General features: G+C 48.2%; 2 protein-coding genes across 2 annotated transcripts in view; one reads left to right on the top strand and one right to left on the bottom strand.

Annotated features, from left to right (window-relative positions):
- Positions 1–17,755, bottom strand: part of LOC124598208 (hyphally regulated cell wall protein 1-like) — an 81,143-nt gene extending 63,388 nt beyond the window's left edge. Inside the window, exon 1 of the mRNA XM_047135988.1 lies at positions 17,716–17,755. Within this exon, the coding sequence (XP_046991944.1) occupies positions 17,716–17,755 (40 nt within the window). The remainder of the gene's footprint in view (positions 1–17,715) is intronic.
- A 702-nt stretch (positions 17,756–18,457) lies between these two features.
- LOC124598048 overlaps positions 18,458–19,969 on the top strand; it is a 30,380-nt gene continuing 28,868 nt past the window's right edge. Inside the window, exons 1-3 of the mRNA XM_047135979.1 lie at positions 18,458–18,618; positions 18,944–19,143; positions 19,227–19,416. Of these exons, the coding sequence (XP_046991935.1) occupies positions 18,487–18,618; positions 18,944–19,143; positions 19,227–19,416 (522 nt within the window). The 5' untranslated portion in view covers positions 18,458–18,486. The remainder of the gene's footprint in view (positions 18,619–18,943; positions 19,144–19,226; positions 19,417–19,969) is intronic.

Here is a 19,969-nt window from a genome sequence, read left to right as displayed (position 1 = left end):
GCGACCTCTTGCTTTCTCCTCTCAAAATCACGAAAGCTACAATACGGTTTTCTCCATGCGGGAAGTCCAACATGCACTCTCTTCTTCTCGCTCCTCCGCCCCAGGGCCAGATGGTATCCACGTCCAAATGTTGCTGCATTTATCAACCCATAGTCTGCGTTACCTCCTTCGCCTTTATAATCGAATTTGGACCGACAGTACTTTTCCCAGACGATGGCGGGAAGCTATCGTCGTTCCTGTTCCGAAACCTGGAAAGGACAAACATCTCCTCTCTAGCTATCGCCCCATTTCTCTCACGAGTAGTGTCTGTAAGGTTTTGGAGCGTATGGTGAATTACTGTTTAGCTTGGTGGCTGGAATCCCGCAGTCTTTTAACACCTGCCCAATGCGGATTCCGTAAGCATCGTTCTGCAGTTGACCATCTTGTTGCTCTCTCCACTTATATCATGAACAATTTTCTCCGGAAACGCCAAACAGTAGCAATATTTTTTTATCTGGAGAGAGCATACGATACCTGTTGGAGGACAGGCATCCTCTGCACACTGTTCTCTTGGGGCTTTCGAGGTCGGCTGCCCCTTTTTCTTCACGAATTTATGGCAGAGCGCACATTTAGGGTGCGGGTGAACACTACTCTCTCCTGTACTTTCTCCCAAGAAAATGGGGTACCCAAGGGCTCTGTGCTGAGTGTTGTACTGTTTGCCATTGGCATAAATCCAATTATGGATTGTCTCCTTCCTGATGTCTCGGGCTCCCTCTTTGTGGACGATTTTGCGATCTACTACAGCTCTCAACGGACCAGCCTTCTTGAACGACGTCTTCCACTCTTGGAGCATCGAAACCGGCTTCCGTTTTTCTCCCAGTAAGACCGTTTGTGTTAATTTTTGGCGACGTAAGAAGTTTCTTCCACCCTCCTTACATCTAGGACCTGTCAACCTTCCGTTTTCAAACGTCGCTAAATTCTTGGGTCTTATGTTTGACAGAAAACTGTGCTGGTCCTCCCACGTTTGCTATCTTTCGGCTCGCTGTCTGCGATCCCTCAACACCCTCTGTGTCCTGAATGGTACCTCCTGGGGAGCGGACCGAGTGGTCCTTCTCCGCCTCTATCGCGCCTTAGTGCGCTCGAAATTGGACTATGGAAGCATAGTCTACTCCTCTGCTCGGCCGTCTATTCTTCAGTGTCTCGACTCTATCCACCACCGTGGATTACGTTTAGTGTCTGGAGCTTTTTACACCAGCCCTGTGGAAAGCCTTTATGCTGAGTCTGCTGAACCTCCGCTGTCCAATCGGCGAGCAGTCCTTCTGAGTCGTTATGCTAGCCATCTGTCTTCCATGCCTGCTAACCCAGCCCATGACATTTTTTTCGATGCCTCCTTTGATGTAGGGTATGCAGGCCGCCCCCTTCTCCCTACTACCACTGGGAGTCCGCTTCCGTCAACTGCTCCATTCTCTTTCCGTCCGCTTTCCTAAAACCTTCTTGACAACTTGGGGTACAGCACCACCTTGGCTCCGTCCCCAGATCTGCCTGCTCCGTGACCTTTGTCGATTTCCCAAGGATGGTACCCCCTTCACTTGTTTATCGTCGGGCATTTGCTGCTCTGTGCACAAATGACGGACGCCACATTTATTTACACCGACGGCTCGAGAACATCGTTAGGTGTAGGGAGTGCCTATATTGTTGGCGACACCCCAAATCACTTTCGGCTTCCCGACGGTTGTTTGGTTTATACTGCAGAGCTTTACGCTGTTCTCCAGGCTGTCCACTACATCCGCCGCCATCAGCGGATACAGTACGTTATCTGCTCAGATTCTCTCAGCTCTCTCCTCAGTCTCCAAGCTCTTTATCCTGTGCACCCTGTGGTCCACCGGATTCAGGACTGTCTGCGCTTGCTCCACCTGGGGGGCGTCTCGGTGGCGTTCCTCTGGCTCCCAGGACACGTTGGTATCTGTGGAAATGAGGCGGCCGATATTGCAGCCAAGGCTGCAGTCTCTCTTCTTCGGCCAGCTATTCAATCGATTCCCTTCGCCAATCTACGGAGCGTTTTATGTCGTCGTGTTGTTCATTTATGGCACGCACATTGGTCGACACTTCCCCATAATAAATTGCGGGACGTGAAATCTCTCCCTTGTGCTTGGACCTCTTCCTCCCGAACGCGTCGTCGGCAGGAGGTAATTTTAACTAGACTCTGGATAGGGCACTGTCTTTTTAGCCATCGACATCTTTTAAGCGGCGATCCTCCCCCACTCTGTCCCCACTGCTCTCAGCTGTGGATGGTAAGACACCTTTTGAGTGCCCCTATTTTAATCCGTTACGCTCCCGTCTACAGCTATCGCCTGATATATCGTCGATTTTAGCACACGACATGCGCTCAGCCGATCGCGTTCTCGAATTTATTAGTGCCAGTGAAATGACGTCAGTCATTCGAAGCTTTTTTTTGGGGACAACCAACCCCTTTCTGTAGTGGATTTTTAAGCCTTCCTTCTGCTTTTAGTTTCTCCAATTTTATGACTTTCGTTCCCATTGCTGCTGGTTTCCATTTTCGGTTTTTTACTGTTTCCTAAGTCACGGACCGGGCGCTAATGACCATAGCAGTTTTGCGCCCTAAAACCAAAACAAAAAAACACAGCTCCAGTTTAGAATAGGAAACACATGGTTTCAGGAGCAATTGGAAGTGTTGCCATTTGTGGAGCAAGGATTTTCTGCAATACTCTGATTAGACTTAATAGTCAGGCATCATGCTGAACCTTTGGCAACAAACAGTTTAACTGAATGGGGATTCGTTTTTGATGTGTGCAACAGTTGCAAATGTTTGTGTCACTAGGCACACCTATTGCTAAGTTGGTGCCAACTATCTGTGTACAAGCATGTTATTTCACATGACAGAGCATGTACAGGAAAGCCAGTAAGGGTTGCGTTGCATGTCGATGTTCCACATCAAGCCTTACTCTTAATAAAACCTCTGTCAAGAAATGACATGTTTGTCGGTACCAGTTTGAGTTACTGCAATTGACGGTTTAACATGTGTATGTGCTTGTAGGCTGAATAAGAGAAGTAGGCTTGTCTAAGCTTGATGGAATAATTTATTAATGAAACCCTGCAGTTGGAACGGACAATAATGGACTGAAACCGATAACTCGTGTGAAGGCGTGAGAAAAGTTCAGTACGGTAAATTACTCCGTATCTAACACACTTGGATTCACGCTTTTGCCACGGAGTAGAACATGGAAGAGAAATCAACAATCAAAGAATAAAACATAGAACAAATGTTGCTTGTGTATAGTGTCTCTGGCGTCCATCTGGTGTCATGACACATTAGGGCAGCTTTTAGCGTATGGTTCCATCGCTCTATTAAACCATTGCTGGCAGGGTGATAGCTCGTCGTCTGGTGGTGAAGTGTGCCACAGAATTTTGTCAACTGTCGAAACAAATCGGACTCAAATTGACATCCCCGTCCGTTGTAATGTGCAGCGGGCAACCAAAATGGGATACCTAGTGTGTGATTAAGGCGGATGCGATAGGTTCTGCTGTAACATTGTCCACTGGTGCAGCTTCTGGCCATTGAGTGTACCAATCAATCATCGTAAGTACGTAACGGTGACCATTGGATGATGACAGTGGGCCAACAATAGCAAGGCGGACATGTGTGAATCATGTTGCCATGATTGGAAAGCTTCCTACCTGTGAGTGGATGTGGCAATTTATCTTGCTATGCTGGCATTTCAAGCAGCATCTCGCCCATTCACGGCAGTCCATTTGCATTCTAGGCCACACGTAAAGTGTTGTTACTAAGCGTGTCGTAGCTTGTATGCTGGGGTGACTTAAGTCGTGGGGTGGTGGGTGGGTTTGTGGTTTACGGGCGCTAAACAGCGGGGTCATCAGCGCCCAAATGCATAAAAACAGGAACACATGCAGTGAATGGACTAAGGCGAACAGCGAACAAGGAGAACGGCTAAAAGACACAGACCTGACGCAGTTCCAAATCCTCACATACAGAGGCAAAACAACAGGAGAAGGAATGCACTAAAAAAGAAAAGGAAACACAAGGAAGGAGGACAGAAACCGAAGGGAAACAAGGAGGTATTCGTGACTGGCGGACCTCTTACCTAAAATCTGGGTGAGCCAGTCATCCAGCAGCACATTAAAATTCTCTCCATAAAATCCGAGGCAACAAATTGGACAGGACACAAAACCGTAAAACCTTAACCACAGACGTTGCGTCGTCTTGCAAAATAGAGGGCAAATCCGGTGGCAAAGAAACCACCGCCCTCTGGTCAGAGAATAAGACAGTCAAGTAAAATGTGGCGGACAGTAATCTGGACGCCACAAGCACTGCAGATTGGGGGATCTTCCCGCCGGAGTAAAAAACCATGTGTGAAGGGACTGTGGCCGATGCGGAGGCGAGTGAGGAGAACCTCATCCCGCCTGCATGACTGGTAGAACGTACGCCATGGCCGCATGGTGGCCTTGACCAGACGCAGCTTATTTTCACCGACTGCCAGCCACTCCTCTTCCCACTGACGCAGAACGCGAAAACGCAGGAGGGAGGTAACAGTATGGAGGGGGACCGCACATGCAACAACGGACGTAAGTCGTGCAGGGAATCTAAAGTACCCTTCCGAAATTCCAGAGGTAGGAAAGGTCTCAGCTTCGATGTGGACATGTCACAATATAGCTTTACATCGCTTCCAGGAATTTATACCAGCTGCAGGTCCTGCGCTGATTCACCATTTGACAGAATCGCTTGTAATTCCGCATCAGCTTGCTGTGCTGCAGCAAGGTTGGCGTAATAGAATGTATTGGCAATGCTGCTGACTCTGGACAAACAGTCAGCCACTACACTGTCGATCCCAGACACATGACGTATATCAGTGGTAAGCTGAGAAATAAACATGGGCTGGTTGTGTTGTCTGGGGGAACAGTTCATGTTGTTCTGACGGAATGCTTATGTTAGTGGCTTGTGATCCATTAAGATAAGTCACGTGCTTCTAGTTGCAGTCTGAAGTACTTGACAGATTCATAAATGGCCAGAAGTTCTGTCGTATGTGCTCCAAAGTCTTTACGAGGTTGTCAACTTGCGTGAAAAAAATGAGTGGCTGCCACATGTCACTACATTGTTGTTGCAACACAGTGCTGACTGCGGTCTGGCTAGTGTCGACCACCAGTGCTAATGTGGCTGTAGGATCTGGATGTGCCAGCAGGGCTGCATTGGTGATGCTTTTCTTGGCCACTTCAAATGCGACAGTCATTTCGTGAGTCCAAGTTATGGGCGCATTACGCTTGGCTTTCGGACCAGTTAGTGCTGCGACTAAAGGTTCCTGTAGCTCAGCAGAGTGTGGTAAATGGTGGCGGTAAAAACGCCGTACTTGGCTGTAGCGGGCCTAGGAATGCCCAAAATGGCTTTCACCTTCTCATTTAGTGGTAGCCATCCTGCTGCAGAATTTCTATGTCCGAGAAAGTCTACTTCAGGTTGACCAAAGACACATTTTGAGGTACTGAGCACGATTCTGTATTGTTCCAATCGCTTGAATACTTCGGTTAGATGGTGGCGACGTTCCTCAGGTGACGATAAAAAACCAAAATGTCGTCCAGGTATACAAACGCAAAAGGCAAACCCTGTAGCACTGAATCTACGAAGCGCTGCCATGTCTGTGCAGAATTCCTCAGTCCAAATGTCACAAACATGCTCTTGAATAAACTAAAGGAGTGATGATGGCCGTCTTTGGAATGTCACGTTTGGCTACAGGTATCTGTGTGTAGGCCTTTGCACAGTCTAACACAGTGAACACTACTGAACCACTCAACACGCAACAAAGGTACAGGATAACGATCGGGTATTCTCTGGGTGTTCAGGGCTCTATAATTGCCGCACGGCCTCTATGCACCCTCCTTCTTTGGCACTAGATGTAATGCTGCGGACCAAGGGCTGTTGAAAGGCCGGATTACACCTTCGTGCAACATAGTCAAATTCTGCCTTTGCTATTTTGAGCTGATCTGGGGCTAAACGTCACAGCCTACAAGAGGTAGGGGGGCCCCCCTGCGGGTCCGGGGTAACACTAGGCCCGAGGTATTCCTGCCTGTCGTACGAGGCGGCTAAAAGAAGTTTCAACCGTTTCGGCCTTCCATGTGATGGTCCCCCTTGGGATTTGAGCTCCATTTTTCAAAATTCTACGGAAGTACGAGCCTTTTGGGGAAGGACACCTTACGTGGTGTACCACTGGTCCTAAGTGCACTAAGACCTTGGCACTCAGCATTGCACCGGCGTTGTAACCATACCCACTATTCCTCAAATTGGGCCTAAACGCCTGATGGGTTGTCAAAGTTACGCCCATAGTGCATTTCCATCTGCACCAGTGATCATGATGGACTTTCCATGGCACCAGAAATCCAGCACGGTAGCCAGCCCGTTGTGATGGGGTCGTCATGTACCCTCTAGGTTGTAGCCCCCTGACAACACAGGGATCGTACTGCCGATACCTGAGCTGCACCCTCCCCACGTCGGCCAAGGAGTAGATGCCCGTCTCCTTGGGGCATCAGGACTCCCGGCAATGGTCATCCTGCCAGGTGGCCCTTGCTGCGGCTGGGTGGCGCCCGTGGGGAGAGCCCCCGGTCGGAGTGGGTGGTATCGGGGCGGACGTTTCGCAGATGAAACATCAACACATATCAGGTTGCTCTGCGGCCGAGTCTTTCACTAGAAAAGGTACCGTTTCTAGTTCTGGTCCTCCTGCCCTTTCCCCCTTGGCCACTCCATGGGAGGAGGGACAGGCCCACCGGCTTGGGGCGAAGTACTTCCCCCGCTATTTGGTCTGTTCTCGAACTGATGGGGGGACATTCGCCACCTCCAAGCCCATGTTCTTTGTTCAGCACATTGAGGACATCTTCGGGGAAATCGAGGCTCTCAGCAAGATGCGTTCAGGGTCCGTTCTTATCAAGACCACCTCCGCCACAGTCGGCGGCGCTCCAGGCGTGCGACCGCCTAGGGGACATCCCAGTATCCGTTGTCCCACATCTGGCACTAAATAGGACGCAGGGGGTTATTTTTCATCGTGACCTCCTGCTACAATCTGATGAGGAGCTCAGGGCCAACCTGGAGCGCCGAGGCGTGCATTTCATCCGGCGAGTCCAGTGCGGCCCCAAAGACCGTCGCATCAACACCGGGGCCTTTATCCTCGCCTTCGAGGGGGACGTTCTCCCAGAGAAGGTAAAGGTGATGTGCTACCGTTGTGACGTGCGACCTTACGTCCCACCTCCTATGCGCTGTTTTAGGTGATTGCGCTTTGGGCACATATCGTCACGGTGTGAGGCTGAGCCCCTTTGTGGCGATTGTGGACGTCCTCTTCGTGAGGAACATACATGCACCTCACCACCTCGGTGCATTAATTGTCCTGGCATCCACTCGCCTAGATCCTCAGACTGCCCCGCATATCAGAAGGAGAAGAAGATACAAGAAATCAAAACTTAGGATCAGCTCTCTTATTCTGAGGCCAGGAAGAAGTATGACCGCCTCCATCCCGTGTCATTGACCACTTCGTTTGCCTCAGTTGTGTCCACTCCTTCCGCGGTATCCTCACCCCTATCCTGTCCTCCCTCTGCCTCCTCTGCCCATCAGGGGGCTCTGCCTCCGCCTCCCAAATCCCTCCCTTCCAAATTCTCCTCCTCCGTGGCCCCCACCCCCTCTGCCCCAGGGGCTACCCTTCCTCCTCCTCCTCCCCCCACGCCACCTGAGAAGCGATCCTCTTCTCAGGCGTCCATCAGGGAAATGTTCCGGACCCCAGCTTCCGAGGTCCGGCGTTCCAAAACGAACCCCGCGCGTGAGGACCTTCTTCGGGTCCAGCCCACCATCCCTGTGCCTCCTCGGCCTTCCAAGGCGGCCTCCAAGAAGAAGTCTCTATCCCCCTCTCCCCCCCCCCCCCCCCCCCCCCCCCGGCGCGTTTCGTCTGACGCTCCATCCGTGAGTCGCTGCTCCCGGCCGTCCTCAGTTTCGCCGGGACGCTCTGCTGCTAGGTGCTCAGCTGGCCTATCGTCGGCAAATGATGCTGCCCCTCCTACACAACCAGGGACAGTGGCCGCAGCTGGCGACGAGTCTATGGAACCGGATCCGCCTCCCGTCGGTTGTAGCGTTGTTCCCTCGCAACCTGGCCCTCCACGGCCGTCGAGGTGACCAGCTCTTCCCCCGTCTCGTTCCCCCAACTTTTTGACTAGCGATGGCGTTGTTTCATTGGAACATAAGAGGTATTCCATCTAATCGGGAGGAATTACAACTGCTCCTCCGCCTGCACTGTCCGCTCGTCCTTGGTCTCCAGGAAACCAAGTTGCGCCCGACTGACCGTATTGCCTTTACCCACTATACCTCGGAGCGGTATGACCTCACCCCTGTGGACGGTATCCCAGCTCATGGTCAGGGTCATGTTGCTCGTTCGGGACGATGTCTATTACCATCCCATCCCATTGACCACCCCACTCCAAGCAATAGCTGTCCGCATTACTCTTTCTGCTTTTACTTTTTCAGTTTGTACCATCTACACTCCACCGTCATCTGCTGTTAGTCGGGCTGACATGATGCACCTGATCGTTCAGCTTCCCCAACCGTTTTTATTGTTTGGCGACTTCAATGCCCATCATCCCCTTTGGGGCGCTCCTGCATCCTGTCAAAGAGGCTCACTCTTGGCGGATGTCTTCAATCATCTCAATCTTGTCTGCCTCAATACCGGCGCCCCGACTTTCCTCTCGGACTCTACTCATACCTACTCCCACTTGGACCTCTCGATCTGTTCTACCACTCTTGCCCGTCGGTTCGAGTGGTATGTCCTTTCTGGCACCTATTCGAGCGACCACTTCCCCTGTGTCGTTCGTCTCCTGCACCACACCCCATCCCCACGTCCTTCGAGCTGGAACATACTGAAAGCTGACTGGGGACTTTACTCCTCCCTGGCGATCTTTCCGGACCACGAATTTCCCAGTTGTGACAGTCAGGTCGAATACCTCACGGCTGTTATCATCAATGCTGCCGAACGTTCCATTCCTCGTACTACTACTTCTTCTTCACGTCGCGTTTCCGTCCCCTGGTGGAATGAGGCTTGTAGGGACGCTATCCGTGCTCGACGACGTGCTTTACGCACCTTTCGCCGCCATCCTACGTTGGCGAATTGTATTGAATACAAACGACTCCGAGCGCAATGCCGTAGAGTCATCAAAGACAGCAAAAAAGCTTGTTGCGCCTCTTTCACCAGCTCCTTTAACAGTTTTACTCCCTCTTCCATCGTTTGGGGTAGCCTGTGCCGGCTATCGGGCATTCAGGCCCACTCCTCGGTACCTGGCCTGACCTCAGGTAATGAGGTCCTTGTTGATCCTGTGGCTGTCTCCAACGCCTTTGGCCGCTTTTTTGCGGAGGTTTCAAGCTCCGCCCATTACCATCCTGCCTTCCTTCCCAGGAAATAGGCAGAAGAGGCTCGGCTCGGCAACCTTCCTTCCACTCGCTGAATCTGGAAACTTATAATGCCCCCTTTACTATGCGGGAACTCGAATGTGCGCTTGCACTGTCCCGGTCCTCTGCTCTGGGGCCAGATGCCATTCACGTTCAGATGCTGGCACACCTTTCTCCGGCGGGCTAAAGCTTCCTTCTTCGTACCTACAATTGCGTCTGGACCGAAGGTCAAGTCCCCATGCGTTGGCGTGACGCCGTTGTTGTTCCTATACCCAAACCCGGGAAGGATAGACACCTTCCTTCTGGTTACCGCCCCATTTCTCTTACAAGATGTGTCTGTAAGGTGATGGAGCGCATGGTTAATGCTCGGTTAGTCTGGATTCTTGAATCTCGACGGCTACTCACTAATGTCCAATGCCGCCGCTCCGCTGTTGACCACCTTGTGACCTTGTCGACATTCATCATGAACAACTTTTTGCGAAGGCGCCAAACGGTAGCCGTGTTCTTCGACTTGGAGAAGGCTTATGATACCTGTTGGAGAGGAGGTATCCTCCGCACTATGCACAGGTGGGGCCTACGCGGTCGCCTGCCCCTTTTTATTGATTCCTTTTTAACGGATCGAAAGTTTAGGGTACGTGTGGGTTCCGTATTGTCCGACGTCTTCCTCCAGGAGAACGGAGTGCCTCAGGGTTCCGTCTTGAGCGTAGCCCTTTTTGCCATCGCGATCAATCCAATTATGGATTGCATTCCACCTAATGTCTCAGGCTCTCTTTTTGTCGATGACTTCGCGATCTACTGCAGTGCCCAGAGAACATGCCTCCTGGAGCGCTGCCTTCAGCGTTGTCTAGACAGCCTATACTCGTGGAGCGTGGCAAATAGCTTCCGGTTCTCTGAAGAGAAGACGGTTTGTATCAACTTTTGGCGATATAAAGCGTTCCTTCCGCCATCCTTACATCTCGGTCCCGTTGTTCTCCCATTCGTGGACACAACTAAGTTTTTAGGGCTCACGTTGGACAGGAAACTGTGTTGGTCTCCACATGTCTCTTATTTGGCGGCCCGTTGTACACCTTCCCTTAATGTCCTCCGAGTTCTTAGTGGTTCATCTTGGGGAGCGGATCGCACTGTCCTGCTTCGCTTGTATCGGTCCATAGTCCGATCGAAGCTGGATTATGGGAGCTTCGTCTACTCGTCCGCTCGGCCATCCCTCTTACGCCGGCTCAACTCCATCCACCATCGGGGGATACGTCTTGCAACTGGAGCCTTCTACACTAGTCCTGTCGAGTCTTTATGCTGAAGCTGCCGAGTTACCATTGACCTACCGGCGCGACGTACTGCTGTGTCGGTATGCCTGCCGGCTGTTGTCTATGCCCGACCACCCCTCTTACAAGTCCTCCTTCGCCGATTCTCTCGACCGTCAGTATGGGTTGTATGTGTCTGCCCTGCTGCCCCCTGGAGTCCGCTTGCGTCGCCTGCTTGGACAATTGGATTTTGCCCTCCCTACCACCTTCAGAGAGGGTGAGAGCCCGACACCACCTTGGCTCCAGGCTCCGGTTCATATTTATCTCGACCTCAGCTCACTCCCGAAGGAGGGTACTCCGGCTGCAGTGTATTGCTCACGGTTTGTCGAACTTCGTGCTCGACTTGCCGGTCACACCTTTATTTACACCAATGGCTCCAAAACTGACGATGGTGTCGGCTGTGCCTTTGTCGTCGGGGCCGCCACCTTTAAGTACCGGCTCCTTGACCAATGTTCCAGCTTTACAGCCGAGCGTTTTGCTCTCCATCAGGCCGTTCAGTATGCCCGCCACCACCACCATTCATCGTATGTGCTCTGCTCTGACTCATTCAGTGCTCTTCAGAGCCTTGGAGCTCCCTATCCGGTCCATCCCTTGATTCAACGGATATAGTAGTCCCTCCATTCTTTCGCTGATAATGGTGGTTCTGTCAGCTTTCTGTGGGTTCCCGGACATGTAGGAGTGCGTGGGAATGAGGCTGCGGATGCTGCAGCCAAGGCTGCAGTCCTCCTGTCTCAGCCAGCCTCCCATTGTGTCCCGTCATCTGACGTTCGTGGGGTTGTTTGTAAGAGGCTTGTGTCGTCGTGATGGGATGCTTGGTCATCCCTCCAAGGAAACAAGCTCCGGGCAGTAAAACTGCTCCCAACTGCTTGGACAACATCCTCCCGACCATCTCGGCACGAGGAGGTCCTTCTGACCAGGTTGCGGATTGGGCATTGCCGGTTTAGCCACCGCTACCTGCTGTCCGGTGACCCAGCCCCGCAGTGCCCTTGTGGTCAGGCATTAACAGTGCGCCATGTTTTATTGTCGTGTCCCCATTTTAGTCAATTTCGTGTTGTCCTGTCCCTGCCATCTACTTTACCGGATGTTTTAGCTGATGACGCTCGAGCAGTTGCTCGTATTCTGCGTTTTATAACTTTAACTGGCTTGTCCAAAGACATTTAACCTTTTTACTTATTTTATCTGCATCTTTGTCAGGTCCTTCTGGTGTCCCCGCCCCCCCCCCCCCCATCCCCTTGAGTTTTACCAGATTCCACGTGCTCTAACAACAGTGACTGGGCGCTAATGACCTCAGCTGTTGAGCGCCCTTAAACCCAACCCCCCCAAAAAAAAAAAAAAGAGGTAGGGGGTCCATCAGTAGTCTCAATATAATGGATGGTATCATGTCTTACCTCCTTAGGTGCTCCGGGTGGTCGCATCAGGGCTGGAAATGCTCGCAGCAGCTCTGTGTACTCGCCATCCACTACCTGAATTACCGTGGCAGTATGGACAGCGGCATCTCTATGGAATACAGAAGTTGTTAGGCCAGTGGTGGTGTCAACCAGGCGAGAGTTTCTTATGTCAGGCAGCAGGTTGTAGAGGGTGAGGAAGTTGGCTCCGATGATTGGTTCAGCGAGGTCCGTGACGGTAAAGTCACACGTGTTCTGTGGGAAAGTTTCGCAGCACTGTACTTTCAAACTGCTGAGCATGTCACGGCGCTGGATGATGACAGAAGACGCCACAATGTTGCATGAACAGCATTGTTTCATACAAAGAAGTTTAGCACATACTAGGGAAATGAATGGCAAAGTTTGGTGCCAATAAACCTGGATAATTTCAGAATGAAGTCTTCTGAAGGGATTGGCAGTAGCTACACTAATTTCAATTGATGAAGACATCAGTGGGTCGGAGTGAGCACAATGTCAAGCAAACTGTCAGCACATCTGTGTTGTGTAACAGTGTTAGTCATTTCAAGGGCAATGATCAGTCATTCATGAGTGAAGTCATTGTTAGTACCACCACCAATGCTGCCGCACCACCAGGGGGCTCATAGTTCTTTCACGAGTTCACGCTTGGTGCATGCTGGGCCCAGAGCTATTGCTGCCCATTCTCTCTTCCCATGCTGCATTTCCTTTACAATACCCCTCCTTATCGTCATTCTTCCCTGCTGCCCCCTCCTTCCCCTCTCTCTGTTTTCTTATTTATATCAAACTGGCTATCCTCCTGGGTTCTTATATTCCTTACAGCTTTGTTCCTCTTGTCTATTCTTTCATCCTTTTTGGCGTTTCTGGTCCCCCCTTGGGTCTGATATCCACTTCTAAATTTTCTGGCTTTAGTGTGAGCCATTAGGGGAAGAACTTCCTCCCTAGCATCTAGTGTGGCTTCCTCCCCACCCCCACCTTTCCCTCTTCCATCCCAGCTGTAGCCCCCCCTCTACCTATTGTCAGCAGAATGTGTAGCCAGTCCGTGTGGTGGGACTGTTATGTACCCATATGGCTGAGCCACCTGCCAACACAGGGATCACGCTACTGTTACCTGAACTGTTGCTTCCCCATGTATGCCAAGGAGTAGTTTCTTATCACGGAGCATCAGAACTCCTGGCAATGGCTGTTGTGAAAGGTGGCTCTTGTTATGGCTGGGTGGTATCCATGGCGGGGAGCCCTTGATCAAAGTGGGTGGTATCTTGCTGGATATTTGACGCATGAAAAGTATCAAACTGCACAAATGTGGCTGTTCTCAAATGGCTGTCTCTTCAAATGGTACCAGATCATTAAATGCTGCTTTGCATGACCTTGCAGACTTTCCATCCTTGGACACATTCTGGGAGGAGGACCAGGCTTGCTGTCTTGGGATGAAGTACTTTCTATGCTACCTGTTCTGTACTAGGAAGGATGGGGGCATATTCACTGCCACAAAGCCTTTGTTTTTTGTGGGAAATATTGAGAGAAAGTTTGACAATGTTGAGTCTCTCAGTAAGATTCAGTCAGGCTTCCTATTGATCAAAGCCTCTTCTGCCACCCACTATGCAGCTCTTCGTGCTTGTGATCATCTTGACAATGCCTCGGTGTCTGTTACTCCTCCCAACCTCTGAATATTGTCCAGGGAGTGAGTTTTCATAGGGACCTCATCCTTCAAGCTGATGAACTCCAGGCTAATCTGGAGTGACACAGCATTCATTGTGTTTGATGTGTGCAGAAGGCTTGTCTTAACTGCACCAATATTGGTGCTTTTATTCTAGCTCCCAGAGAAAATGAAGAGTATATGTTACCAATGTGATTTGAAGCCATACATCCTGTCACCCATGAGCTGTTTTCAGTGCTTACATTCTGGGCATATGGCTTCTTTCTCACCGTATGGCTGACCCTCTGTGTGGTCACTGGGCTCCCAGTCCATGAGGGAAGCCCCTGTGTTCTGCGTGTGTAAATTGTCATGACTGCCACTTTCCATACTTGCTACATTGCCCAACGCACAAGAAAGAAAGGAAGATCCAAAAGTATAAGTCCCTGAATTGTCTGTTTTATACTGGGGCTTGTCAAAAATATGAAAGACTCCACCCTGTGTCATCTACTTTTCTCTCTGTTACATCCTTCTCCCTCTCACTTTTTCCTTATGCTGATCCCATTCCCCTCTCCTGCTCCCCTGAAAGAAAATAAATCCTCTTCTCCAGGTTTTATGGTTTTATCTGCTTTTCGATTGGCCTTACCCAGTGACAACACATTATTGCTGTCTTTCTTGACCTGATGAACACCTACATCACTTGGCAACACCATATCCTCACTATTCTGCATGAGTGGGGTCTCCAAGGGCCTGCTCCTGATTTTTATATGGAACTTCTTGTCGCTCCACACTTCCAGAGTTTGCATCAGTGCTTTCCACAGTGCTTTCCACATAAAAGGAAATGGGGTTCTGCAGGGCTCTGTCCTGAGTGTCCCACTCTAATTGCCGTCAGTCGTCTTGCGCTAACAGTAAGGTCCTCAGTATATCCCCTCCTATATGATGATGGTTTTTATATTTCCTTTTGCTTCTCTTCTATTGGCGTGGCTGAATGCCAGCTGCAGGGAGCCATTAAAGAAGGTGCAGACTTGGGCCCTCACTCATGGCTTTGTTTTCGGCCATAAAGACTTGAGTCGTGCATCTCCGTAGTCATTGTACTATCCAACCCCATCCAGAACTTTACCTTGATCACCAACTACTTGATGTAGCAGAGATTTAATGCTTGTTGTGACTGGTCTTAGACATCCTCTTTCTTGGCTTACCCATCTTCATTCAGCTTAAGGGCAAGTGCTTGTGGCATCTTTAATATTATTCAATGCCTGAGCCACACCAACTGGGGTGCTGATCATCCTACACTACTGCAGCTGTACAAAGCCCTTGTCTGGTATTGACTGTGGGAGCCTAGTGTATGGCTCAATATCACCCTCCATGCTGCATTGCTGGATCCTATCCAGCCTTGTCTTTTAGCCTGGAGATTTTTGTGTGTTGCAGAGTGGCTGACTCATCCTTTATTCTTGTGATCGCCCAGTCCACGGCATCTGCTCTATGATTTTTTAATACCTTCCTCTACCTTTCCTTTTAGTGTATGTTTTCCTCTTTTGGTTTGCTTCCTTCATTTTCTTCTTCGGTGTGGTCTGTGTTATTTTTATGCCCTTTTACTTTCCCAAACTCTTTCTGGGAATTGCTTTACCCTGAGGTGTTTTTGCATGAGGAAAAAGGGACTGACGACTCTGTAATCTGGTCCCTTTATACCCCAAACCACACAGCCAACCTCTTCTATGGCTCCTGCTAGGAAGGGGCTCCCTCTTTGAACACTCCTCCCTGGCGTTCTCAAGATAGGAAGACTGCAACACCGGGTCAGACAAGGGACCCACACACTGAGAGCTCTAGCCACTCTCTCTCTACATCGCTGCCACCTTTTCTTTTATTGACAAAATTTCCTCCCTCCCTCCCTCCAAGGAGGAGGATGAAGTAGTAGTCAAAGGACAAGGTTTCTCCAGCATCCCAAGAGCTTCACTCCCTCCCCCTCACTCCGAATTGGACCTAGTTTTTATGGATGTCACCCCATCCTAATTGATGACCACTGATCCAGTGCCATGATCACCCCCTAGGCTTCCATATGTTTAACCTGGACACTATAATCCAGTGAAATTGCAATGGATATTAGTCACCTGTCACAAACACGACGACTTGTTTCCTCTTATTCTGCATTCTGTCTTGCTCGTCAAGAAACACACTTCCATCATAACTACTCTCCAACATTTCTTGGTTATCAGGTGTTCTGTCGGAACTGTGCTGGCCCCAGGATAGCATCTGGGGAGGTCTGTACTTCGGTTCGCCTGTATGTCTTTAGTGACTGAATCCCCTTTCATACCAAACTGGAAGCAGTTGTGATAACAGTGCAGATGACTCCAGCAATGACTATGTGCAATGTCTACCTCCCTTTAGGTAGGCAAATTCCTTATGTTTAACTGCATACAGCAACTCTGGCACTTCGACAGGTAGGGGTCTTGTAATTGACCAACTTACTACAGACTTTGATTTACGTATCCTCAATGACAGTTCCCCTAGTCAGATCAGTGCCGCTCTTGGCACCTTTGCTGCTATTTGTCACAATCTCCTTCCCTGCTCTTACAGCTTCACCTCACTGGTCACCCCACGATCATCTTTGTGACAGTGACGACTTTCAGGTGATTCTGGCCACTGTTATGCACTTAGACACCTCTCTCGAATTGCATTTGTGCAGCCATGCAAGATCTGACACAATTCTTCATGCCACTGGTACTGCTATCCTACTATCCACAGGTTCTGCTCATTGTTGACAGGTATGGTTGTGGTCCAAGGACGTAATAGTTGCTGTCCAGGATCGACAGGTGATGCAATGATTTAAACAACACGATTCACAGACCGACCTTATCACTTTTAAGCATCTCCATGCTGAGGCTCACTACCTTATTAAACAGAGTAAAAAAATGCTGGCAGTGCTATTTTTCCTCTTTGGGATGTATGTCTCTCCATCCCAGATTTGGTCAAAGCTCCGTAGCCTTCTGAGCTGTCTGTGACAATCAACTGTCGAGGGTCTTATCCTACAATGTGCTCTGTATTCTGATCGATTGTTCTTGCAGAACACCTCGCGACACTTCATGACAGCATTGGTTTCCAATCCCATCCTGCAATGTTTCTCCGACAGAAACGAAGAGTTGAAGAAACTCCCCTCTGCTTTTGCCCCCACCAAGCTGAAGCCTGTAATTAACCCCTCACTGAATGGGAATTCTTAAAAGCTCTTTCCTCTTCATATGACATAGCCCCGGGCCTGGATTCCATTCACAACTAGATGATCAAATACTTGGATGTTACCCAGAGGCAGCATCTGCTCAGGGTCTTCAACCACATTTGACTCACAGGTGTCTCCCCATCGCAATGGTGAGACAGTGTAGTTATCCCCATACTTAAGACTGGGAAGAAACCAATATCTCTTGACAGCTACAGACTGATTAGCCTGTGCATTCATGTGAGACACACTGGCCTGACCCAAGGCCTTATGGTCTGGGGTGCATTAAGCTACAACTCTCACTCATCATAGGACTAGCATTCAATACATGCAGAATGTTGTTCAATCTGTTCTTTCACCAGTCTTGTAGCAGGAAGGTGATGTGTTGTAGCAACAGGATAATGCTCACCTACACATTGCCCATGAAATTCAACATGCTCTGCAAGAAGTGCAGCATCTGCCCAGCATGATTTCCAGACTTCTCCCCAGTCAAGCACATGTTGGATACAATGGGATCGGAAGCGACTCATCATCCAACATTTATTTTAGAACTACATGAACAGGTAAAGCAGGTATGGCATAATGTATCCCAGGACAGTAATCACTATCTTTATGACTGACTGGACGCCAGAGTCAGTGCCTGCATTGCCACCCAACGAGGCTACATCGCACACGAATAGGGGTGTCTTTCAAAAAGAATCAGTTGTGCTAAAATGAAGATTGTGATTGATGTCACCACTTTGATCTCTAGGAATTACAGCTACTATCAGGAGGTGTTAGGTACAGAATCTTCCACATGTGGGCAGTGTTTCTTCATACTTCTGAAGATGATACAGCTCACTACAGGTACATATGTCCTCATAGAATGCAAAGAGCTGGCTCAAACTGCCATTCCTTCCTTCATAAATCATAGGTGTAAATATCAGTAACAATGAATCTTCGAGTCTGGTCTGGAGGCCTGCTCGGATAGTTTAATAGTTAATGTGGCTGCTCATAAGCAGATAATCTAGGTTTACATCATGATCTGGTGCAAATTTTAAATTCTCTATAGACAACGCAGGTTCAGCATATCCAAAAGTTCTGTACTGGTATTTCATGTCACTGTATTTTTATTTCATCTTCATAGATCCATACATTTCAGTACATGTATATCATTCCACACATGTAAATTCAACCCACATCTCTAAGATATGGACACTCTACTCAGACTTCCAGTCTTTAATTTATGCAAGGCAGCATATACTAATTGCTTTCTATATATACTCATCTGTAAAAGTTTTTGCTTTCTCAACAGGAATATCCTAAGGACCTACAGTATTGTTGGCTCAAAGTCCTCTCTGACTACTTTCTTATGAAAGGCAAAGTTAGAGGCCATAGTGCAACTGCTGATTTTACTGGAGAAGTGGAAAGGGCAGATATCTATGCTATTGGAGGTATGTGTTAGAATAAAATGTTGGTAAAGACTCTTGAAGAAAATTATTAACTGTGTAAAAAAATTTTTAGGTTTTGTATTGGGTGGTCTTTCCCCAATGATCATTTCACAAGCACCAGACAGATTCCATATACTTAAGGCCATTGGTGAACTATCTCCAATGGAGCTGTTGCAGTCGATGAATAATGAAAACCCAACAGATTATGCTGCACTATTTGTTGAGAAACATGTAAGTTACATTGTATATCAACTGACTTTAATGTCAAAGTAGTAAGCATTTATAAGAAATAACATGGACTAGATTGAGGTTCATATCAGTAGAATCAAAATTTTTGCATGTTTCTATCTTTTTTTATGAGCTTGTCATATAATCTGCTGTGCAAGTTAATATCTTGAAGGCATTTGTTTTCTGTTTCTTATATTCCTTGTTATTTAAATGTTTAAACAATCACTTGCTTTAGTGATTAATGTTAATTTTAGTGCACTAGTGTGACAATAATTTGAAAGTGTAGTAGTTAAACAGGCATATAAAGTTACTAGTCATGTTTATCCAGATTACAGGTCAAACCATTGAACTTAATGATTTATTAAACATGGGAACCCTCACCAATTTTTTGAAAGTCAGTGACATTAACAAAATTCAGCCTAAAGCCTTCAAATTGTTTTTAGAAGTTGTTCCACAGGAAAATAAAGTTTTGTGCACCTCCTCCATTGCAATGGAAGCTTGGTGCAATCTAATAAATGAAACATTTGGGTAAGTTCAGCATGGTTTTATCCTGTATAATTAATAGCATGCATACTAAAATATAAATGTTGTTTAATTAAACTTTGTTACAGAGCACCAAGACTGTGGAGCAGTAGTAGTTTGGCATCTATGGGCGATTTACTCATAGTATGTCCCCACACATTTTTGCTAGATGTTCCTGAAGCAAGCTGGTTCAATGCCATAGATGTACTGACAAATACAACATATTACCATAAAAAGGGAAAATTTCTGGGTGAAACGTCACATTTATCTTTCATTCAGGTATCTTTTCAAATTTTCACCCAAACAGTGCTTTTTTTCAATGTGGCCTTGTCTTGTTTTCTCTTTTACCTTGTTCACAATTCCTTTCCTCCCAGAATATTTGTTCTATACTTTCAGAATCTGAATTTTTATGTAAAGGACATGGAGAAATATGAAATTTTTGTACTTCCTGCTTAAAGTGCTACTCTTGCATCATTGTGTGTTTTTAATAATGTGCAGCTAATACTAGCCGTTAAAATCTGTTCAGCTTTAAACTGGAGCACTGCTGTGTAAACATTTCATTTTTTATGTCAAAGTTGCCATGTGCAAGGAACACATTATGTCATTCCCCTTACCTGTTTTGCACTCAGTTTATCACATCTTGAAGCTAATGTCTTGATGTTTTTGAAATAACATGCTGAAAATTGACTTAGAAAGGGTAATGTCAGGTGATTCATGATGCACAGTAGTTCAGTGGTTGTATGCATATTAAGTGAATGTGAACATTCACCCCAGAAATTGTCATTAGTTTACCCTGCACTTTCAGCTGCAATGACGTTAAATGGTTAACAAC

The sequence above is a fragment of the Schistocerca americana genome, chromosome 1 (assembly GCF_021461395.2).
Source record: "Schistocerca americana isolate TAMUIC-IGC-003095 chromosome 1, iqSchAmer2.1, whole genome shotgun sequence".
Classification (NCBI taxonomy): domain Eukaryota; kingdom Metazoa; phylum Arthropoda; class Insecta; order Orthoptera; family Acrididae; genus Schistocerca; species Schistocerca americana.
Note: the sequence above shows the minus strand (reverse complement) of the source record. Positions and strands in the feature narration are given on the sequence as shown.